The following is a 25,699-nucleotide window of genomic DNA, read 5'->3' as shown; positions in this document are numbered from 1 at the left end:
TTTATAACATCTTTTAAATAAAAAGCAGACAACTCGTCAGGTTGAACATTTCTAGTTTCTGCATGTGATCTTGAAGTTGTTCTGGGACAAACAGATGGTTTAGGTATTAAACTTGGTTTTACACACTTAAATACAGATGGAGGATCACATGGTCTTTCTTTGCCATAATCTTTTGTCGAAATGTATCCAACAGACCAGTGCCTTTCACAAACAACAGTGTCTTTCTTATCTGGTATGTTGTCTATTGGTATAACAGCCAAACGCTTTTTTCTTTTTTCTGGTGTTCAAGGAAGACGAAAAGTTTTTTCTTCAGAACTTTTATCAATAGCAATCATCAGATGTAACAACAACAAAAAAGTAACGACGAAAATTATATACAAAAAATGCTATGTGTCCACCTTGATGACAATAAAGTTCTTTATTAGAAACTTATTTTCATGGCGGCATTTTGACCCAGGCTCGGTTCGTTTGTTAAGCAAATTTAATGGTGATGTAATAATGTGATATTTTTCTGCCGAGCTTAAATTGCAAAATTTATCACCAGGTTTGAATGAATGGCTCCGCTTGATGGAGAATATTCCATTTTAATATAGGTTCTATAGCTTTAATTTATGTATTCCCACATAAATTTTGAAAGTTCAGTGAAGTTGGCCTTACTTTCATAAACAAAAGAGTTTTTATGTTTATGCCACCTGTCTTTGAAGGTTTTCTCAGTAAGTCCAATGTAATGATATCCTTCTTCTTCTTGGTGAGTTTTTACGTTGCAAATATAAATAAGATTTTTTGTAAGGCATTTTTCGTTGAGTGGGATAAGGTGGTTTGTCGACAATTGCATAATTGATTGGCGTTTTCATGAGAATTAAAAAATATATTTTTATTACGAGAAGTAATAATACTCTTGATGTTTGGAAGGCAGCTATAACTAACCTTTAAGTTGTTTCGATTAAAAAGTTTGTGAAACAGGCATTTTTGAGTATAATTGATAAATGTTTCCCTAAAGGCCACAAATTTCATATATATATATATATATATATATATATATATATATATATATATATATATATATATATATATATATATGTATATATATATATTAATGGAAGGATTGTGCCATGTTTTGTGTATTGTCTTTTTATTTTTTAGTATCGTCTTCATCCGTTACTGTTGGTAAGTTTTTATATATATATATATATATATATATATATATATATATATATATATATATATATATATATATATATATATATATATATGTATGTATGTATGTATGTTTGTATATATATTGTTAATTACAAATAATTTTAAGTATGGTTTCAGTTATTAAATAATTGCACAGTTATGTTGTGTATTGCATTTTTTATTTTTTAGTATCAACTTCATTGGTTATAATGCTTACCTTCAGGTGGTGTCTATTGTTAAAAATGATTAAAACATAGTTTCATTTCTGAAATTAATCATTTTAATCATTCACTAAAAGCCAAGACAAAAGTATATTATATTATCTTTAAAATAGTTATACTTTATTTTATTTTTTAACATTTTATTTATTATTTATTTTGAAACAGGAAGTTTGTTAACCAAACAAAATGGCTAGCTCGTTAACTATACTGTATGGTCCTTACTTCTGTTAATGTAATAATCACTTAAAAGACTTTATTATAGGTTTTTGCTATACTTGGTTAGAAAGATGACATGTTTTTTACAGCCAATTGACTTATAGCCCCACAATAGTAGTTGTATAATTTTTTTAGTAATATATATCCAATTAAATAATAATTTTTGGTTAGAAGTGGAAAGGCCGTTAGAATGCCCCTTTCTTATGACATATTTGGATGCGCCTTCCCTTATACTCCACTCTCTTATGACTGTATCTTTTAATCTAGTGGAATATGTTTTTTACTTCTTTGTTATTGCACTTTAAATATTCAATCAGATATTTCAAGAATTAAAACATTTTTTGATATTATAGTAAAAAACATCATCAACATATCTGCAGTGAGTTTTACATTCATCTCCCATATTTTGTGGTTGTCTGGCATGAATTTATTTTTTAATTTATTTCCAATTTCATATATTATTTTTTAAATTTATTGTTCAAATTTTGAAAATAATAATTTTTTATTTAGTTTGGGTGGAGAGGTGGGGGATGGGTAGGTGGTGGGTATACGCTTCTTTTGTAATAGAAACACCACTCTAATACATAAGATTGTATAACATAATTTGATATTGTGTAATAATTTTTCTCATTTTAGTAAAGATATAAATATTTATAAAATCAAGTCGTTTTTAATGCTAGGGTGTATCAAACCATCGTCACCACACCCACCTCTATTGCTATCATACACCTCTCTTATATTTTGGTGGTTTGCTATAAATTTAAAACAACTTTTTTGTATATTTATATTGCTTATGTCTTTAAAAAAAACATTTTTTTTGAAAAAAGTGTTCAGTTTTATACGGGCGAGGTGGTGGTTTGCTGCCCCTTCTGTCCATCCGATACACCCGGTGGTTAGAGTTTAACAAAAAGTTGTAGCCCACTCTTACACCTATCTTTTGACACCAAGATATTTGTATTTCGATAAGAATTGGCAAAGTTATGACAATTTTAGTGAAGAAAAACATTATTTTGACCAGTTTCTTGAACAAATCCATATTTAGAAAAATCGGTACTTAAACCTTCATAATTTTTGAACCAATTGTTCGATTTTGATAATTTTACCTTTAAAATACTGTAATAACCTCTTTCTAATGATATTTAACATTATAGTATTCAAACAGTTTGAAATTTTTTACTCACGTACCTGTATGTATATACATTATCACGTACCTATATATATATAAATTATCACGTACATATATATATATATATATATATATATATATATATATATATATATATATGTATGTATATATATATATATATATATATATATATATATATATATATATATATATATATATATATATATATATATATATATGTATGTATATATATATATATATATATATATATATATATATATATATATTTATATCTATTTTATATATATATATATATATAGGTTAGGGTGGGGTAGTATGGATTGTTGGGGTAATATGGATATATTCAATAAGTATGAATGTAGTAAGTTATCTATACATAATGCTAAAACCTGAAAATTATTAACAGTTTATACACATATAATAGTTTTATATAATGCTACTGAACAATTTACATTAAAATTATAGTTCAAGTTTGGTTTTTCTCAATGGCTAGGGTAAAACTTTAACTCCCATCTAAATATTTTATATTTGTATTCCTCATTTTATTTATTTTATTATCATACTTTATTTTATAATTAAATTTTATATAGTTAAAGTTAATTTCATAATATTTTAGATAAAATAATCAGACTGAAATAAATTATCATGCCTGAAATAAAATATCAATGCAAGACTATTGGTACATACAACACAACAAATTAATGACTGCCATACAGCTTGTTAAGGAAGGGGAGTCAGTATACAATGTATCAAAGATGTTGTTGTAAGGTTGCAAGAAAAAGAGAAGAATAAAACTAAAACGAAAACTGCATCATCGCGTAAATTATATGCATCAGCGATAAGACTTTTAACTTTTGATTCTGCATCAAATCAAAACAAATTGCAACTGTGTCTACATTTGTCTCATTCAATTATTGGTAAATATTTTTTGCTCGAACTACCCTTAAGAATCTGTATTTTGCAATTTTTCAATCTCATCTCATCTACTGTTGTCAAGTTTGGGGACAAATTGGCAACTGTAATATTATTAAATTGTTATCAGCTCAGCGCCAATCAATCTGAATGATTAATTTTCAACTCCATAATACAGAAACTTCAGAATTCTTCAAAAAACTTGAAATTCCTACCTTGTCAGCACTAGTTATATTTGTTAATCTTCTTTTTGTTTTTGGCTTCCTTAATAAAAATTTACCTTCCTCTATTACAATATTCTTCACTGGAACTCGATTTATACATTCACATTTAACTAGAAACATCAATAATGGAAAACTTAATGTACCTCCCTATAAAACTTTGAGGTATGGTAAGTATTCAATTACACATCAGTGCATCAGTGAATGGAATCGAAGTCTTGTGTGCATGGCGAATGAGTTTGAAAAGTTAAAATTTTAAAATAATTTATCTTCGTTTCTTTATTTAAAACAAAATAAATTTAAACAAATTCTAAAAAAAAATTTGTTTTAATATTTTATCATTATTAACTTCCTTTAGTTTTTTTTTTTTTTTTCTTACTATTTCTATAGAAACTTTATTGTTTTTGTCATTTATTACTTTCATTACTGCTGCTTTTATTAATTGTTTATTATTACTACTATTATTACAATTATTATAATTACTATTATTTTTGCTGTTACTTTTGCTCTATTAATGAATAAAGTTATTATTGTTATTATTATTCTTTTTTAAATTAATATTAATATATTTATTTGGTGTCACTCCGTTGATCAGGAATCTGCATGACTGACTCCTTCCTCAATCAGTTATTCATTTTTATTCTTAATAATTATATTTTGATTTTATTATTTATAATATTATACATATTCTTGTTATTATTATTTTTATTATTATTGTTATTTTTATTATTATTGTTATTATCATTATTGTTTTTATTAGTATTAATAATATATTATTATAATATATTATTAAAATTATATGATTGTAAATTTTGAGGAAAATAAATATAAATATCTTATTCTTTGATAATTTTTGTGTTTGTTATTGTATTTTTTGCTCAATAAAGTCATACGGATAACCATAATAAGGGCTACCAAGGTTTCATTTCTAATTACAACAACTTTTGACTGTTTTTGAGACTTTTTAAAGTAGGTATTATTAGTTTAGACTTAGTAAAGACAATTCGGAATGATAATGACCGATGGGATTTTTGAAATATTTCAATAAACACATAACTAAATTTGCTAAATTTTTTTGTTTTGTTTTAAAACAAACTTAACTCCTTTTCAAATAATAAAATTGTAGTTTTAAAAAACTTGATTGTAAACAAAGAAAATGTATTTGCAAGTAGAAGTAAAAAAGTTTATTTTGGACAAGTGACTTAAAAATTGTGATGTTTCAATTAATTCGCTTTCAAAAAAGTTTAAGTTTGAAGGATAACCGTCAGTTGTACCATCAAACTATGGAGTAAAGGTTGCGAATTGAAAAGAAAATCAAGAAAGAGGACCGTCAAGTTTAAAACTTGATCAAAAAGTGGTTAGGTGTATCGATACAAAAAAGAGTAGTCCGTTCGGGATGTCAATAAAAAAAAAAAAAGGCGGATGTTTCTAAGTCTACAATTCAAAAACTCAAAAAGAGATATGGCTTCAAGACATACAAATAGAAGAAATTTCCTGGAAGATCCCAACATCAATTCAGCGACGACCAAAAACGTGGTCGAAATTTGTTACGAAAAAAAAACAACAGTTAAAAGTGCATTATAATGGATGATAAATCTTACTGCAAACTTGACTGTTTGACGCTTCCAGGCCAGAAATTTTACACCATTCCAAAAAAAAATGGCATTCTGCTAAAAACAATTAAAACAATTTAAAAATTTTCATAGAAAGTTTTGATTTGTGTGGTTTCAAAACTCAGCTACTTTTTGCAAATGGAAACATAAATTGCAATGTTTAAGAGAAGAATGTTTAAAAAAGCTTTTTTTGCATTTTGATCCGAAAGCATGATGATCAAGCCGTCTTCTGACATAATCTTGCCATTACTCAAAAAGTGGAATTAAAAGACATCAACACAATGATGTTGATTTTGTTCCAAAAAACATGAATCCAGGAAACGTCCCGCAACTTCGTCCAATTGAAATATTTTTGGCAAAAATGAAACGTAGGCTGTATATATAATAAGGGTAAAATTGTACAGACATCAATCCATTTTGTCAATTTTTAGGTGTAGCATCACGGAATTTTACAAAAACTATTGTCCAAAAGCTTTAACAAGGTGTCCATACAAAACTTAAAAAATACTGTAATCAGCTCAAAGACAATGTTTTTCAAAAGCTTAACTGTATTTACAGAAAAATTTATTTTAAAACAAAAAAAAGTTATGAAAACTGATTAAGCGGTTCTTGAAATATTTCAAAAATCCTATGTGTCATTATTATTTCAGACAGTCTTATATACCTAAAATAATTTTAATGTTCCTTAAAATCAACGAGTTCTTAAAATTTCACTAGTTCTCTGCTTAAGGGAAACAAGATATCCAGGCTTTTTGAACACTTGAAGTGTTGTTCATTCTTGCTTCAGAAACAATCTGTACCAAGATTTTGTGGTTCACAGCAATGCATTTTGAAAATGCTATATGACACTGCTAGTCACAGTGACTCCAAAAATTCACATTGTTTTTCACCACCTCAAAGAGTTTATCAAAGTTTGCAACTCTGAGCTTGGTCGTTAAAATGAGCAATCCTCCGAGGCACTTTTTTCAGTCTTCAGCTCCCACTGGGCAAAATAAAAAAAGTTTGGACAATCCCAAGTATGGAAAGCAGTTTTTTGACTGTTTTCTCGACTACAACTTCAAGCATCTGTAGAAAAAAGGCTGAAAAAGATAAAGATCGTCAAATTTTTGCTTATTTTCAAATATAAAATATTTTTTATGTGAAACTTGAGTTTCTTAATTAGTTAAGAAAGAATTTTATATATATATATATATTTATATATATATATTTATATATATATATATATTTATATATATTTATATATATATATATATATATATATATATATATATATATATATATATATATATATATATATATATATATATATATTTGGCAAATTGTGTAATTAGTGGAAATACGAATTTACAATAATCTTGATTAGTATTATTAATCCATAGATATCACATTAATGGCAAACCAGGTAAGGTAAATTTTAGATTTTACGTCTAAGCTGCATGATGGTCAATTTAAAGGTAGAAACTGCTGTTAAATATTCATATGTTAGAATAATTAATGAAATCATCAAAACTGTAATATGATGAATATATCTATAGTTTCTTTTTATTTTACTTATAGTTCAATAGTCCCTTTAAATTTTTAATTTTTTAAAGTTGCATGTTTTGGGGCTAGTCTGTTTCCTAAATATAAATCCACTATTAAAGCGTAGAGAAAAAAAAACTTACTTAGTCTAAGAGTGCCCCCAAATGTGCATGCTTTTATCAAATATACATGTGAGTTTCTTCACTTGTGTCAAATTTTAATCCAAATAAAGGATAAGGATTTTGGTCTGAACTCTGAACTTGTTTATTAAAATGTTTGAACGGTTTTTGGAGAGTGGATAAAAGGTTTCCAGCAGCCTTAAACATTATCAGCTTCATTATTTAATATTTGTATTGTATTGTTAAACGGTTCATGGTGATAGGATCTTAAAATGGTTTTTGAGTTTCCGTGTTTTTAAAAGTGTACAATTACAAACTATATATTTAATTGTAAATATTACTATACGAAACACAGAAAATTTAATAGACAAAGTTACAAGAAATAGCTGGACCAACAACTTACATCCTCAATCAATTTTTACAAATAAACCAAATATAAAGTTCTGCCTTCGTCTGAAATTTCCTTGTCATACTTTTGACGTCATATTTTTGACGTCATAACTTTTGATATCAATTTTTTCTATGAAGTAAAGAATAATCTATACTTTTTTTTACCTAGTAATTTTGAAACTGCTATAAGCAAAAGTCATATTTTTTAAACATTTTCAGTTTCGATTTCATAATGAATTTTATTTTACAACATTTGCATCATCTGGTACCTAGACTATTTTGTCTGGATATTTAGTATAAAAGTTGCATTTTTATGCAGATAATAATTAGGAGAAAGTAATGGTGAAGGCGTGAATGGTGAAGGTGTGAATGATAAATTCGTGAATGGTGAAGGCGTGAACGGTGAAGGCGTGAATGGTGAATGCGTGGTACTCCAAACATGATTAAAACACCATCTCAGCAGGTAAAAATTTTTACCTGCTGAGATATTGTTCCATGCTCAGTTCCAGATGTGCAGCAATGTGATGAAGCTGCGATTGTTGTTTACAATAATTTGATTCTAAGTTTTTCTGATAATTTCATGCAATTTTTTTCTTGAGAATCATTACTTTTGTAACAATTATGGATATAAAACCACTCGTTTTGTTTTTGTCGTTGCATAATATCATAATAAATGAGTTTTTAACACGTATTATATTTTAGGTATGTTAATATAACCTCGATACATTAATCGTATTTCAATTGTTTGTGTCCGCGTGGTAATAACAAATGATATTAGTGTGGTAATTTCAAACGTTTAAAGTGTCAAAATATAAGCGTCAGGCAAGAGTAATAATGTTGCTTACTTTTTTCACATTTAATTTAAACAGATAAATTGCGCAAATAATATCTCTGTACTAAATTTATAAAAATATTTTAGAGCAATAGGAAGAAAGGAAGGAACAAGAAGTAAAAATCACTGCTGGTAAATTAAATAAAAAGAAAAAGAACTTTAATCAATTAGAGAAAATTTACCATCGTGTAAAGAAAAAAAAAGTGCCCGAGGTGATACAGAAATTTGTTATATAATTTGCGAAAAAAAAATCAGGATACACCCACAGAACACAGGATCATGTATCCATAAATCCAAGTCCTGGTTGCACGAGAAGTGCACAGTGAAAGCATGTCCCGGGGTTTTGTTGTGATATTTGCTTGTAGTTTTTTTATTAATGGTTTTATTTTTGCCATAAATTTTTATTTTATAATAAGATTTATAAAAATTATTTTTGAGGGTTTGTTACTGAATAGTTAGACTTAATGATAAGCAATAAATATAATCAATTTCGAATAGCTGATGCCTTTAATTCGCATTCCCGCTTAGCAGTTCGCCAATAGCTGCCCCATACCTTTTTTCAAGCCGATTCTAAGCATATATCGGCTCATTTTTGAATCAGTTATTTGAATTGAAACCCTAATCAACGATTAATATCCTGAATTATTTATTTGTATATGCCTCTACCATTATGTACTAATAAGCAACTTTTGTGAAAAAAAAAGGAAAATTAAAAGAATAAGTTGTGTAAATAATACCACCAATTATTTTAAAGTTGCAAATACCAACAAAACTGTCTGTTTTATAAATATGCTTTTATAAAAATCCATATATAAGAGTAAAAGTTCCTAAATTTGAACATTTTATCTTTTATTTTACTTTCTTCACATTAAAAACCATTAAACAATCCAAAATACTGATAAAAAACTGCACATATAAATCTACAAAAGAGATGGCAACTTGTTGCAAAAGTGTATACAAAAAATAAAATTAAAAAAAAAATAAAACCACCGCAGAACAATGTCTAAATTGGGACAACTCGACTCAAGGGTTTTAGAACGAGTTATTTGGAACATATCAAGTGCATTTGATTCCCGCTTTTTGTCACCATCTTCATTATCTACTGGAAAAAATAAAAATAAAAGCATACTGCAAAAACATCTGCAAGGACTGAATCAAAATCATTGTAAAAACGATCAATATCTTCCTTACCCCGTGAAACGGTTTTAGCGTTCAACACAAGTGGCCGGAATCTGGAGTAGTGCGCTCCACTATGCGCCACTAAGCGGAGATTAGTGACGTATAGTAGAGTGCATAGTGGAGCGGAGGACTTTATTTACATTTCTTAAGATTTTTTCTAATTTTAACTTTATAAATAATTTTTTACAAAATTAGGTTTTCAATTTCTAATTAATTTTCATTTTGATAAACTTTTTAACTGCTTATAATAACAATCAAACTTCTAAGTTATACTTGTATATTTTCAACTTAATGATATATTAAATTAATTAAAAACTAAGAAAAGCAAAAAAAAAAGTTTTTGCATAATAGTTTTTCCTTATTTAGTTCAATTCGCAAAGAATAACGGATTGAATCATGTTGTTACAGTTGTAGCCAGTTTTTTTATTTTATGAATAACAAATCGAATTTTTTTTACTGAAAAGAATATTTTGGCTACCTCTGCAGTAAAATATTTTTATTTTCAGTTCAGTTTTACGGGTGTGAACTGCATAAAGAACCACTCAGATTTTCTCCATAAACCTCTGCTATTTATTGTAATAAAAAACAAAATAACAAAATAAATAATCATTTTTTAATATTCAATAAAAAAACACATAAAAACAAATCTAAATTGCTTCACAATGTTGAAATCAGTTAATTTAAAAATTTTTGTTTTTCTCCTTTTAAAAAAAAAGTTGTTTACCGTTTGCAAAAGTCGTTGAAGTTTTATGAGCATATGTCACTGAAGAGTCACAGTAGTTTTGATACACCGAACTATGTTAAAAATCTATTGACTGTGTACATTATGATTATAATGTTTATTTATGGCAAAAAACAAATCTACGTTTTGTTTTCTGCGATAAAACCTTATATTTTAGGAGGCGCCAGTTGATCGGCTAAGGGAGCGCGGGTAAGCCCCCCTCCCCCTTTGAACTTATTTATTTATATTTTTTTTTTTTTTTTTTGTAGATATGGTTGGAACAAAGAAAATATTTCTTTATATAAAGTTTGAGCTTGTCATACTATTTTACAAAGACATGAATCACCCAAAATCATTTAAGCCTAGGATAATAGAGTTTAAGCTTTTTCTTTAAAATCTTTTCATACATTAAAACCATAAACCAATTAAACCAGGTGCAGGTTTATTAAAAAAATTTTTTGAATTAGTTTTCTAAATTAGTGGTTAGCAAGTTTAAAAAAAGAAATCTATTTCAAATAAAACTACATTCAAAAAAACTCGTTTTATTTAATTTTCTTTACTTTTTTATATACCTGGAGCCGTGGTTATAGCGCTTGTTATAGAAGCGAGAGGTTTGAAGCAAGCTGTTGTCATATTTCTCGTCATCGGTAAGGAAAGAAGCGCGAACTTCCTAGTTAAATGCTTTTCCCCGATGTTCTGTTGAAGACCGTTAGGTCTTTTTGGTTCACCTAAAATAAAAATTTTAAAAATATATATATTTTTCGAAAAATATTTTTGATTTTTTTTTTTTTAATGTTTGTTTGAGAATTATGTTAATCTATATATATTATCCTCCAACAACGTTAATCTATGCGTAAAAAAAATTGTGTATTAAAAATTAACTAATCTAAACAAAAAAACCTATTCTAAAAAAGAATTAAGCAATAAAAAAATATTATTATCAAATATAATCGATAATAACAATAGTTAATTGAGGGGAAGAGCTTTTTGAGTTAATTGATCGGAAGATACGGTGGAGAATCTCAAAACGCAATTGCTTTCAATTAATAATATTTTAATTTATAAGTTTATCGCATTAATATAAAAACTTATGAATAAATGTAAATATTTCCAGGCTTTTAGATGTATTAGCAATTCAACGAATAAACTGAAAGAGTTTTGGTGAAGCTATTTTTTATTTATTTATATTTTGTCAAGATTTTTAAAGTTCTGTACGTTTAGTAGGAGATTCCTAAAAAACAAAGGCGATATACGTTAAAACTTGTTTCACTATTTTTTAAAAACATTGTTTTAACATTTGTCATTTTAAGACGATTTTAAAAAAAGACATTTGAAAAATATTTTTAATTAACTTAATTTAATAATAAGAATGATTTCGGAAACAAGAACTATTCAAGAGCAATAGAGCTATTCTAGTTAATTAAGATTATTATTTAAATCAGCTGATTGTTATTTATCTTTTATTTTTTTGAAATGGAGATATATAAGTTCAGTTTTTTACGGATCTTCCTCACAATTAAATTATCATTGTATATTATATATACTACAACAAACTTTTATTTGTATTAATATTATTGTTATTATTATTTTATTATTATATGCATGTGTATATTTACATGTGTTCATATATATATATATATGTATATATATATATATATATATATATATATATATATATATATATATATATATATATATATACATATATATATATATATATATATATATATATATATATATATGTATATATATATATATATATATATATATATATATATATATATATATATGTATATATATATATATATATATTATATATATATATATATATATATATATATATATATATATATATATATATATATATATATATATATAGATATAGATATATATATAGATAGCTAGATATATATATATATATATATATATACATATATATATATATATATATATATATATATATATATATATATATATATATATTCAGCCTCCTCTATCAGACTCATTTAACAATTCTAAATCCACATTGGGAATATTTATTGGTTTAGCGTAAGCGTTTGATACCATTGATCATAAAATTCTTGCTAAAAAATTAAAATATTGTGGTAAAACAGGCAATGTTTTAAAATGGTTAAGAATTTATTTAATTAATTGTAAACAATTTGTTTACGCCAATGAAACGTTATCACCAAATTTGTTAAATATTAAGATAAGATAAAGATAAAGAACGCGGATACTCAAAGAAGACCATACAGGTCTTGTCACCGAGAACCGCTGTTGAAAAACTTTGAACTTAATTTAGATTTTAGAAAAAACAAAAATAAATAAATACAAATTTTAAACTTTTCTTTAGTTACGGTCTTTAAACCTTGAATTAAAATACCAATTCTTTTGAACCGCATGACTCAAGCTAAAACAATAATATCATAATATTCTTGATAAACAAATACGTCTCGCATCTTACTCGCATCTATACGATCACTGACTCTTGTTACTCAAATGTATCTTACAATTACACTAATCTTAATTGTTAATTGATTAATAAATAAACGAAAATAATAAAAATATGATTGCACTAGGTACATCCAAATGCACTTTAAGGTTGTCCGAAAGATTGTGTAGAAGAATTTATCAAATGTTGGTGCGTTTACGTTTACGCTTCCACCGACAAAAATGCTAAACCACTGTCAAAGGGTGGTTAACTTCCAAAGGTATCATACATACAATATTTGCAGATACATCCATTCACATACATCAATTTTTTTTATTTTTTTATTTTTTTTGTTTTTATCTTTTTATATATTTTTTTTATTACAAAATTAAATTCAATATTAAAAGTATATACCGTTCGTAATACAAATTATTTACAATTATTACGAATTAAAATAAAAATTAAAGTAAACAAGTAAATAATAAATGACTACTGTAAAATAATGTCAGTGCAACTTTTTACAAAATTCAAATAACGGTGTTTAAATATAGTTTCTCACATAAACTTTAAATCAATATTGTATAAAGTAAAATATAAATGAGTGATGATAAAACTGGGTATAATTAAAAGTATAATTAAAAATATAATTAAAAATATATTTTCAATTGAGAAAATTACTTTTTTTAGTTTTCTTTTGAACATATAATAATTCCAATCATGAGAAAAATCAAAATTTTTTAAAATTATTTGTTCCATTAAAAGCTCCACGAAAAGAAATGCAAAATTTACCAAAGTTTGTTTGAAATTTTGGTTGTTTAATAAAATTATCACCTTTTAAAGAATATAAATCAAAAAAAGGAAGCTGGAGATGAGTTGGTTTTACATCTAAACATAAAACAAAGAACATTATAAACATTTACTTGATATATATTAAAAACATTCATGTTAAATAAAAGTGGCCTTGAGTGAGTAAAACGATTTTTGAAATTTATAAGACGTGCAATATGCTTCTGCTGACAATAAAGTGGCTTTAATTTACTTTTATGGGTACTACCCCATGCAATATTGGCATAATTAACATGACAGTGTATAAAAGAGTAATATAGTTGAGTTAATGAATGTTTGTTTAAAACACTTCTTGCTTTATATAAAACTCCAATGCTTTTTGCAATTTTGTTGCATAAATGTCCGATGTGATTCTTCCATGATAGATTTTCATCTTCAATGATACCAATGATACCAATAATACCAAGAAAATTTGTGAAAATTACTCTTTATATTTGAATATTATCAATATGAAGAAAAGGCATATTACTTGGAAGTAAATGTTTCTTAAATCGTGAATGAAAGAAAATCTATTAAGTTTTATTAATGTTGAGTGAACGTTTATTTGACTTAAACCAGTCAGACATTTTTGTTAGTTCAATGTTCATATCATAAAAATTTATTGATGTTATTATTAGATAGGAATAGGTTTGTATCATCAGCAAACATTATAGTTGGTAATTTTAAGACTTTATGGAAATTGTTAACATAAATCAAAAATAATAAGGGCCCTAGTATAGATCCCTGTGGAACTCCACAGGTTATATTTAGATAATCTATATTTAGATAATCTTGTGAAGAAGATCCGTCGACATAGACAAATTGTTTGCGATGTTTTAAATAGCTTTTTAGTAGTTTTAAAGCATTACCGGTGATACCATAATGTTCAAGTTTTTTAAGCAGTATTTCATGGTCAATTGTGTCGAAAGCCTTAGATTGTTTATAAAGACGCCTAAAGTAAACTCTGACTTTTCGAATGAATCAGTTATACTACGAGTAAGATGAATTATTGCATGTTCAGTAGAGTTATTTCTTTTAAAACCGTATTGATTTATGTAAAGTATGTTATTAACAGTAAGATGATTAGATATTTGGTTGAACAAAATTCTTTCTAAAATTTTTGAAAAAACAGAGAGGATAGATATTGCTTGATAATTACTGACATTTGATGGTTCACCTCCTTTAAATATAGGCGTTATTTTGGTTATTTTCAATAGATTGGGGAAAATTCCTTGATTTATAGAACATTTAAAAACTTTAAAAAGAATATGTTTTTTGGTATAGTGTGAGTCTATGACTATATTACAATTTATATCATCAGGACCAACTCCTTTATTAGTTTTAAGCATTTTAAAAGCAATTTCAAATTCTGAAGAAGATACTTCAAATTTATCTAACTAGAGATTAATGGAAACACGTAATTATTTATTGGATTAATCATATTTGGAACATTTTTAGCTAAATTAGGGCCAACAGACACGAAATATTTATTTCATTCTCTTGCTATTTGTTTGGGTTCAAATAAAAATACGCCATCAACTTTTATAGTGTTAGACACAGAGCATAATTTTAATTTACTATTTCCAGTAATTGGACTTATAATTTGCCATGTGCATTTTGAATTATGTTCATATTTTTCTAGTAAATCATAGTAATATCTTTTTTTAAATTTTTTTCTTTGACTTTCAAACATTTTAGCATAATTTTTATAAATAATTTTATTTTCTGGTGTTGGTTTTTTTAAGTACTTTATATACAGTTTTTGCTTTATTTTTGAGGATTTCTTTAGATCTTTATTGACCCATGGTGACTTTAAACTATTATTGGTTATAATAAATTCACGTTTTGGAAAGTTTACATCATATATTTCATAGAAAGTTTGAAAGAATGTATCGTATACTTCATTAGCTTCAAATGAACTGTTTATATGATTCCAATTTATTAAAGAGAATTGATCCTTAAACGATGCTAGATTTGCATCTGTGAAAAAACGTTTGATAATGACTTTTTTATGTTGTTGTATTAATTTGTTGTCAATATTTATAGAGAAAAAAATAGGGAAGCGGTCGGAAACGTCACTTTTTATTATACCTCCTTTAAGAGTTTAAAGATATCGGATGTTATAATGTTGTCAATTAAGGTAGCTGAAGTTGAGGTTACTCTAGTAGGTTTGTTAATTAGTGGAATTGCTCCATGTTCGAATAAGTCATCGTAAAACTTTTTAATGTTGCTATTAACGTGATATTCAAAACAATTTTACATATTACATGTAAAGTTCCTCAAGGACCCATATTAGGACCTCTTCTTTTCCTTATTTATACTAATGATCTATAAAAAGCCTCGGATTTAATAATAATTATGTTTGCTGATGGCACTAACTTATTTAAGTCACACAAAAGCATTCCTACTCTATTTCATTACATGAACATCAAGTTAATTAAAATATCTGACTGGTTTAAGACGAAGAAATTATCTCTTAACATTGATAAAGCTAGATGGATTCATTTCCATTCTCTTATCAAAAAATATAAACTGCCAATTAACATGCCTTCTCTTGTTATTGACAATATACAAATTAAAAAAGTAACAGTAACCAACTTTCAAGGCGTTTGTATAAATGAAAATCTTACATGGAAAAATTACATTAAAAACTTATCAAGTTAAATTTAAAAAGTATAGGAATATTGTACAAAGCAAGAAATGTTTTAAATAAACGTACTTTAGTACAATTATATCACTAATTTATTCATTGTCACATAAGCTATGCATACATTGCTCAGGGTAGATCATATAAAAAAAAAACTTAAGCCTCTTTATTGTCAGCAGAAGTATGTAGTACGTCTTGTATATCTTAAAGACCGTTATACTCATGCCAAGCCTCTATTATTTGAAATGAAAGTTTTTAATATATACGAGCTTAATTTTTATATTGATTATCGCGGACCATTCTTATGGAATAAAATAGTTTTAAAAAATTTTACAGAGGATTTTATTGATCAAAGTAACTACTTTTCTTTTAAACGAAAGCTTAAAAAATGTCGAGGTATGTCATCTGACCTAAGACACGCTTCAAAAAAGCGTTTCTTAGGTCAGAAAAATTGGAAAAAAAACATTCTTTTTTAAACAAAAAAAAAATTTTCAAATAGTTTTCAAAAATTGAATAAAAAAAATAAAAATATATATTAAAATAAAACCTTTTTTCTTGAATAATATATAATGTTGAGATTGCGCATGCGTTAAATGTTTTAATTGAAAATCACGATTGTTTTAATTGATTGGCACGATGTTTTAAATGAGTGGATGAAAAACCGGTAGAGAATTTAAATTTGATAAAAAAATACGTGACTATTCTGTTTCGTAAAGTGTTAAATTATTTCCTTTGAAAACAGGATTTATTTTTTTCTCCGAATTTTGTAAAAAAAAAGTTTTTAAGTGACATCGACATGGCAATTAGCCGGACGACGGAATAAATTACAATACAAAAAAATGAGATTGATTCATTGTTGCGGTTCTTACTAGGAAACTTTACTACTACTACTTAGTGGGACAAAATGTAATTATTGCATTGCAATTTAATTGTAATCAGTTTGGAAAATATTAATGAATTTTTCATTACAACCTTTAGAAAATCTTTCTTCTTAAATGCGCTATATAAATTAACCAGTTTTAAAGTTTTTTCAAATCTTCCATAGTTTTAAAACCCAAAGTATTATTTGATTACTTTTTAGTACTGCATAAGTTTTAGTTGCAATATTGAAATACTTTTACTTTTTAATTATAAATTATCAACTGATAAAAAACAACTTTGTAGAAATTTAAAAAAAAGTAAAATAAGTTACTATGAAGACTCCAAATAATGTTTCTGTGAAGACATCTAACTGCGTAATGTCATTTTAGAGAGATATAATTTCATCAAAGTTCATTCTCATAATCAAACCAAGTAGTTTTATTACACCTACTTAAATAAAACAAAATTTAAATTTTTAAACGCATTACATATTTTTAATGTTTAAAATTGTAAAAACAAAAATAAAACAATATGACAAGGTTGTTTCATATTATATAAAACAACCTACTGACAATAAAACAAGTTTTATTTTAAGCGCCTAATAAATTGTTTTTGCAAATTGCTGTATATATAACAATAAAACAACGTGAGATAATTTTGAAAATATAAACTAGTAAATGAACTTTTCATACTAACAAAACAATCTCACGATATTGTTTTATTGTTGTTTTATATAGCTATTTGCAACAATGATATATTATATCATTGTTGCAAATAGTTATATAAATATCATTGTCATAAATAGCTATATAAAACAACAATAAAACAATATCGTGAGATTGTTTTGTTAATATAAAAAGTTCATTTACTAGTTTATATTTTATATATATTATATCATTGTTGCAAATAGTTTTATTTGTTTTATTGTCAGTAGGTTGTTTTATACAATATGAAACAGCCTCGTCATTTTGTTTTATTTTTGTTTTTACAATTTTTAACATTAAAAATATGAAATGCGTTAAAAAATTTAAATTTTGTTTTATTCAAGTAGGTGCAAACAGCTACATAAAATATATATTATATATTATTATTGCTTTTTTTATTAATGTATTTAAATCAAATATCATGTACATATAATTAGGCACAAGGTCCATAGATAAAATTAAATAATGAGTAAATAAAAAGTACATCTACAACAACTCATCAATTGCACAGTCTTAATATTCTATTAACCCAATCAACTATGAAATATATATATATATATATATATATATATATATATATATATATATATATATATATATATATATATATATATATATATATATTCACTGAAATTTCCTTAATTATAATAATTTTTCTGCAACATAAATTTTTTTAATAATAATTAGTAAATAAAAAGTCAACGGCCTATTTAAAAAGAACAATAGGTTCTATTTTCCGTTACTTTTTCTTATTTGAAATGAATTTAAATTTTTCTATAGTTTTTTTTATAATGTTAACTAATAATTTGTATAAGGTTACCTAACCCACAAGCAGAGCCGGCTACTAGCGTGTGTGAAGTGTGCGAAACACACAGGCGCAGCATTAAAAAGGCGCAAATTTAAAATAAGGCCTTTCTAGAACTATAACTAAAAATGCAAAGGTACTAGGGCAAACTGACCTATTAGTGGCCACGTCCTATTAATTTTATTTTTTGAGGGCTGTTTTTAGAGATTTTTTAAACAGGTTGATCAAATATTTGAATTTTTTCTTCAGCTATTTGTAGGGCTACCATATGAAATTTTGGAAAAATCAGGACATCATGTCTTTTTTAACCTGTCAAATCAGGACAAATATAAATAAGCAGAAAGTCTAAATCAGGACAAAATGACAAAAAATACAACATTAAAAACCAGCTTTATTTTACATTTTTGTAATGACTACAAGAATTATTTCTTTTCTTTGCTTTTAAACCAGTCATATTTTTCACTAGAGTGTACTTTTTTCAGGAACAACTGGTCATTTTTTATCTTTTCAAAGAACTGTGAGCAATTGAGATCAATATTTAACTTACAAAAAAGCAAACTTATAACAGTAGAAACTAGCAAAGAACCTCTTTCAGGAGACCAAATATTGTTCATCATTGAAAACACCCTTTCCACAGCAGCTGAAGTTCCAGGAAGACTGAAAATGTATTACAACACCAGTGAAAAATTTGCTACTGAAATGCCCTTTTCTCCAAAATGTTTCATCATCAGGACCCATTTTTCTTCACAACTCATATCATCAGATTTCCAAGTTTCAGAATTAGTTGACAAGTATGCCTTAACCAAAACAACTTCATCAAATAGTTCATCAGTATTTATTGCTCTACGTTCTATTTTTCGGTTAATTCTTTCTGCAGCTTCTTCCAACTCTGGAAATGTTATTGCACTGTTTTGAATCCACATGAACTTTTCAGCATCAGCAAAGCTATCTTTCCAAAGGTCAATATAAGAAAGACATCTCTCGTAAAAACCAGTAAATTCTTTTTTGACAGCAATTTCGTCAATAATTCCGTCTTCAAATAGTTTTGCTAGTATCTTTTTAGCTTCCAGTGGAATAAACTTATTCTCAAATCTCTCCTTCAGATTATTCTGCAATACTTTTATCTCATTAACAATATCACATGCACTTGCTCTTGTTTTTTCAATTCTCAGAATTGTTTTGTTGAATGTCTGAAGCTGACCATGCCTTATCATGTCTGCTACCACTGCCATTTCTGCTAGCACTGCCTAAAATCGCAAGAAAATAGTAAAAATTAAATGGAGAAGTTGGAGTTGCCAAGTCAACATTTTTCTCTTTGCTTTATTTTTTAGTTTTTGTCAAAATGATATTTTTTTCTTTTTTGTTATGGTTTTTTAAAATCAGGACATTTTGGCACCTGATCAGGACAGTCAGGACAGTCCTGATGAAAATCAGGACTATGGTAGCCCTAGCTATTTGTACTCTAAATAATACGCAATATATATTTTTAGCTATAGTTTATAAATAGAATATTTATATTATGTTGAAGATATCGTTTTTTTTTGGGGAGGAAAATAGCCATATATATATATATATATATATATATATATATATATATATATATATATATATATATATATATATATATATATATGTATATATATATATATATATATGTATATATGTATGTATATATATATATTATATATATTATATATATATATTATATATATGTGTGTGTGTGTGTGTGTATATATATATATATGTATGTATGTATGTACGTATGTATATTAACATATTTAACATGCTTATCTTTAATTCGAATAATGTATACATATTCTGCAGTAGTTTAATTTGTTTTAGTATATTTTTTGTCTTTTTTTAATTTAGCAAAAACAAAATTATGAAAAAAATTAAAGGTTTTCAATGGTCAAAAACTGACTTGCAAAATGCCTTTAATGCAGTTGAAAGCAGTTCATTATCACAAAGATCAGCAGCTATTCAATATAATATTCCCAGAGCAACACTAGGAAAATATCTTAGAGGAGACTCCGTAATTGGAGTTAGACCTGGACCTCCACCAAAGTTACCAAATTGTATAGAAAAAAAGTTAGTTGATTATGCCACATATAGAGCAAATTGCGATATTGGATTTGGAAAAAGACAATTTATGAAATATGTCTCACAGCTTAGTAAGAAATACAAGATAAATTTTAAACATGATACCCCATCAGAAAAATGGTGGCGGTTATTTAAACAACGACATAAAACTATGGTTTTAAGAAAACCTGAAGGAACATCATCTGTTCGACATCAATGCATGTCAATCCATAAAATTTCTAAATATTTTTTAGCACTTCAACAAGTTTTTAATAAGTTGGGTACTTATGTTATGCCTACTTCAATTTGGAATATGGGTGAGACTGGACTTCAATTAGACTTTAAACCACCCAAAGTTGTTGCAGCATGGGGTGCCAAACATTTTCAGTCTTGCACTTCAGGAAAAAGAGAAACCATCACTCTAATTGCTGCTGTGAATGCAGCTGGTAAAACTATTCCACCACATCTAATACCATAAGGTAAAACAATAAAATCATTTCAAGCTTTTAATACAAGTGATGCACCAGTTAGTTCAAAATGGAGTGTTAGTGAGACTGGATGGACAAAACAAGGAATAGCATATCTTTGGTTTACAAATACATTTTTGCCAAACATTGGAACTAACAGACCACAGGTATTAATAGTTGATGGCCGTAATTCTCACAATTCAGTTGAGTTATTATCTGTTGCTATTGACTACAACATTGAAGTTGTTGAAATGCCAGCACATTGCTCTCACTGGTTGCAGCCATTAGACTGTACTGTATTTGGTCCTGAGGACTTATTACAATACTTGTTGTAGTAATTTAATGAATACATACTCTGTTACAATCAATAAGTCAAACTTCTGTGGATTGTTCAAGAAAGCTTGGGATCAAGCATTAACTGCTGCTAACATTATTTCTGGTTTTCAATCATGTGGTATATTTCCCTATAATCCTTCTGCAATTCCATATGAGGCCTACTTGCCCAATTCACTTTACTCTAACCAGTTATTAGGGAATGAGAATTTGCTTAAATCAAGGTTTAATTCCTTTAAAAATGATACCATAAATTATCAATCTGGAATATCACTAAACAAAACTTTTGAAAAACAGGTGGATCCCAATTCAAATTGTACTTTTATTGATGACGTTGATACAACTGAAACTATAGGTATCTTGTCTGGATCAGAAATTCTGAATGTAGATTTAAATCAACTGGATAATGATACAGCATTAATGTTATGGAATAGTTGTTTAACTCCAGAACATTTGAATGCTTTTAATTTCTGTTATAAAAATGGTTTTGATATTTCTGACAATTTGTATTTAGCATACAAAGACTTTTGTATAAACCAGAATGCAATCAGTAATGTTTCTTTTGATCTCTCATTAATAGAAGCTGCTGAAACAATTCCTTTATCAATAGAAATTGATATTCACTCTGTCTCTATACCAAATACTAGTGTTGATTGTTCTAGTCCAATATCTATTAAAACAAGTTCATTGAAAAGTACCATTGACAATGATCATGATGTTCTCTTTTACCCAAATTTTGTTGTCGATAAGTCAAAAAACAATAGAAATACTAAACAAAAGTATTTAGTTTTAACTTCTCCTGAAGCTATGCAAGCCAAGTTAAATAATTTTAAAAAGAAAGAGGAAAAGGTTGAGGCTGCAAAACTAAAAAAACTGAATCAACTTGAGGTAAAAGAAAAGAGATTTAGACTGAAACAGGATAGAGAAATAAAAAAGCAATCAAAACATATTGATTTTGTTATTAATAAGTGAACAAGTTTATATTTTTTATCAAATTTTGTTAGTACTTTTTTATGTATTTCTTGAGTTTTGATTGATAAAATTTCTTTGAATCAATATACAATTTTATAGATTCAGTTTTACAAATAATTTATTTTCTTTTTAAGTTATTTTGCCCATTGTTGGAGGGAGGGGGTACTTATGTCTAAGCTAGTTTTTATTAAGTAATTAAACCGTTTAATAAATTTATAAAACTTGACGTGTAACAGCTAATAATCAATATTTAACTAGTTCATTATTTTATTTTAAAATCTTTTTTTTTTATTTATTTAAATTTTATGAAAATTAAATTATTTTCACAACATTTTAACCTGTGGCAAAGTTAGTGGAATCTAATTTTATAATAAAAAGCCAATTGGCTTTTACTTAGTCAACCCGGCCCTTAATTGGTGTCTATTCAAAATTTAAGTTCAAATGAATTGTTTATATTGTGTTTTTTTTTATATTTTGGTTACAATTACTCAAAATAAATTGAAAGAATGTCCATTATTAAATATAGCAAAGAAAAATTAAATCTGACAAAATTACTGTCTGCATAGTGCCTTTTAAAAAAGATGTGGCCATTAATTGGTCAGTTTGCCCTAAGTCCATTTTTTGAGTTACGTCCCTTGTCCAATCCCAATCAGTTTTTTTTCAATGTTTTCTGCTAACCAATCAGATGAAAGTTTACATTAATAATACTTAATAATATACATTAATTTTTTATTTAAAAATACTCGCTTTTCCTAACAAATCCAGGCAGATCCATGCCAAAAGTTATAGGCTCACTATGTCTTCGGGCCCACGTGAGTTTAACGCCGCGTCTGAAACTCATTCCAGAATGAATCTAGTGTAAACAAAATAAGTATGCTATCATTCAATCCAATCAGAAATGAGGTCATGTAGTGAACTCATTTTATAAATTGGTATTTGGTGGATACTTTTGTAAAAATACCAAAGTATGATTATACTTAGCTTTATAAAATAAACTTATATACATCTTATATACTATATGAAAGGTAAAAAAATTGGTGTACAGAAGCGTATAACTGATATAAATTTACGAGCCTTTTATATTCCTTGTGTCTGTCACTCCTTGAATTTGGTTGTTGCGGATGCAGTCCAAGGGTGTTTAAAAGTTATGAAATTTTCACAAATTCAAGGTATGTATAATTTTTTCTCTGCAACTACAAAGTGTTCACAAACTTTTGAATCAAAACTAAAATTAATTGTAATAGCAAACTATTACCATCTCAAACTGTAGACGTCAAGACTGCTGCAAATGCATTAAAGAAAACTATCAATTTTTTTGTTACTTAACACACTGAAGATTCTTCTAAAATATATATTTCAAAAGCCGAAATTCTAGCTAATGATGCAAATTTGATAGACTAATTCAGTTCTATTTCATGCAAAAGAGCAAGAAAAATAAATAGATTTTTTGATGATGAACCTTTTGAAGAAGATGGTTATATTCATCCAAACCAAAAATTCAAAAAGCAGTTTTTTGATGTTCTCTTTAAAATAGCTAAAGAATTGATAAATTAACGATAATAATGCTTTCCAAGTTTTGACATAACAGTAGAACCGATTGAGTTTTTGTATGGTATCAAAGATATTGATAAAATAGGAGAAGAAGACATAATTAATAAATGCAGATTAATGGAAAAAGTATTGACTCAAGGCGAATCAAAAGATGTGTGTTCAGAGGATTTGTTTCTGGAACTTAATTTGTTATTACGGAAATTAGATGGGAAAAAATCACCGGAATCTGTGCTTAAATGGATCTATGATAGTCAGCTTGAAGAACTGTTTGCAAATGTTTTATTTCCCTATGAATATTATTAAAACTACCGATAACAGTGAGTACAGGGGAACGTAGTTTTTACAAATTAAAATTAATAAAAAACTATTTACAATCAACAAAGGGCCAGGAACGTTTAAATGGTTTATCAATCTTTTCCATTGAAAACAAAATTGCTGAATCTGTGCATATTGATACTTTAAGATTAAATTTTGCAAAATCTAAAGTTAGACGTGTTCCATTTTTTAACTGAAAATATGTTCTAACTAAAAATATGAAAATCAATAAAATTGTTAAGAAAGTTATTTTATTTATAGTATGTATTGCTTTATAATTTTAAAAAGATACATTTTTCGCGAGCAATCTAACGCTTGCGAGCTCGCTTGGAATTTTAATCTAAAAGGCGCCTAATTTATTCTATAATATAATATATATACAATATATTCCACGAGCCGGCTCTGCCCATAAGGTTATCTTTTTCTGACCTATACTATAGTAAATAGTATAGGTTAGAAAAGAGATTATAACCAAATAGATCATAAGAAATTCATTTGAATGCATTTTGATGTCGTCTATCTATATGACAGCTACTCACAATGATTCATCAGACAAATCTAATGATTGAGGCACGCTATTCTTTTGATGTTGAAATGGATAATAATGAAAATCGATCTAATGACGTTCAAAGGTTTCGTGAACAGTTTGATAAGATTTTAACCGAGTCAAAAACGCACAAAAAGCGCCACATCTGTGAGTGACAGTCCTTCTAATTAATTGCATTTATTCTAAAAGTTAGAAATTTTTGTGGTCCCGATCTATCTTAAGACTTAAATGGCTTTACAACAATTTGCGTCGCGTTTTGCGCAAACTTTGCACAAATCGTCCTCTTGGGGCCTCTAATTTATAACTGGCTAAGGCCTCTCCAAACCTCTGAAAGGGCCTGTACATATATAAATATATGTGTGTGTGTGTGTGTGTGTGTGTGTGTTATATATATATATATATATATATATATATATATATATATATATATATATATATATATATATATATATATATATATATATATATATATATATATATATATATATATACATTTAGCAAAAGCGGCTTCATTTTTCGGATCGAATTTGAATATCTAGTTTATAATATACCATTGATTTGCAATAATAATTTAATACACGTTTAAAATAAAACTTGTTTTATTGTCGGTATTTACTTTAAGAAAGTTAATAATTTAAAAACACGGCAATATAAAACAGTTGTCAAGTTCATGTACCACAAAAAAACGTGGTTAAAAAAATTTCAACTTGAAAGTACAGTTTTTTTTAATAAAATTTTTTCCTAATGAACATATGTCAATCATTATGAAAAATATTCAACAAAAAATCTTGACTAATGGTTTAAGCTTAGTCAATAAAATATAACTAGTTATATTCTATTGACTATAGTTTAAGGCTTAGGGTTTAACATACTATTTGTCGACAGTACCAC

The 25,699-nt window shown here is 26.6% G+C and overlaps 3 protein-coding genes across 5 annotated transcripts in view; 2 read left to right on the top strand and 1 right to left on the bottom strand.

Moving 5' to 3' along the window:
* LOC101241511 (visual pigment-like receptor peropsin-like) overlaps window positions 1-10,434 on the bottom strand; it is a 34,638-nt gene extending 24,204 nt beyond the window's left edge. The window contains exons 1-2 of one of the 3 annotated variants that reach the window (XR_010642284.1): window positions 10,275-10,434; window positions 9,184-9,473 (exon numbers count right to left, since the gene is read on the bottom strand). The gene's annotated coding sequence lies outside the window, so the exon portion shown is untranslated. Of the gene's footprint in view, window positions 1-9,183; window positions 9,474-10,274 lie in introns of those variants that run through there. The other 2 variants (XR_010642283.1, XM_065812559.1) reach the window with 2 other exon arrangements.
* Window positions 10,435-11,365: 931 nt separating this feature from the next.
* The window catches only part of LOC101241424 (uncharacterized), a 53,357-nt gene continuing 39,023 nt past the window's right edge, over window positions 11,366-25,699 (top strand). The window contains exon 1 of the mRNA XM_065812557.1: window positions 11,366-11,432. The gene's annotated coding sequence lies outside the window, so the exon portion shown is untranslated. The remainder of the gene's footprint in view (window positions 11,433-25,699) is intronic.
* LOC136088014 (uncharacterized) lies at window positions 20,427-21,425 on the top strand. Its single transcript, XM_065811651.1, has 2 exons — window positions 20,427-21,069; window positions 21,127-21,425. Exons 1-2 carry the CDS (start codon window positions 20,427-20,429, stop codon window positions 21,423-21,425), a joined length of 942 nt encoding a protein of 313 aa, XP_065667723.1.

The sequence above is a fragment of the Hydra vulgaris genome, chromosome 12 (genome assembly GCF_038396675.1).
Source record: "Hydra vulgaris chromosome 12, alternate assembly HydraT2T_AEP".
NCBI classification, from domain to species: Eukaryota; Metazoa; Cnidaria; class Hydrozoa; order Anthoathecata; family Hydridae; genus Hydra; species Hydra vulgaris.
This window is presented reverse-complemented; position numbering and strand designations above follow the sequence as displayed.

What these genes read in the sequence shown, in the direction of transcription:
- LOC136088014 (XM_065811651.1), top strand. Translation starts at nt 20,427, where the DNA reads ATGAAAAAAATTAAAGGTTTTCAATGGTCAAAAACTGACTTGCAAAAT. An exon ending in TGCTGCTGTGAATGCAGCTG is followed by an intron (nt 21,070 to 21,126) that starts GTAAAACTATTC and finishes AATCATTTCAAG; the next exon opens with CTTTTAATACAAGTGATGCA.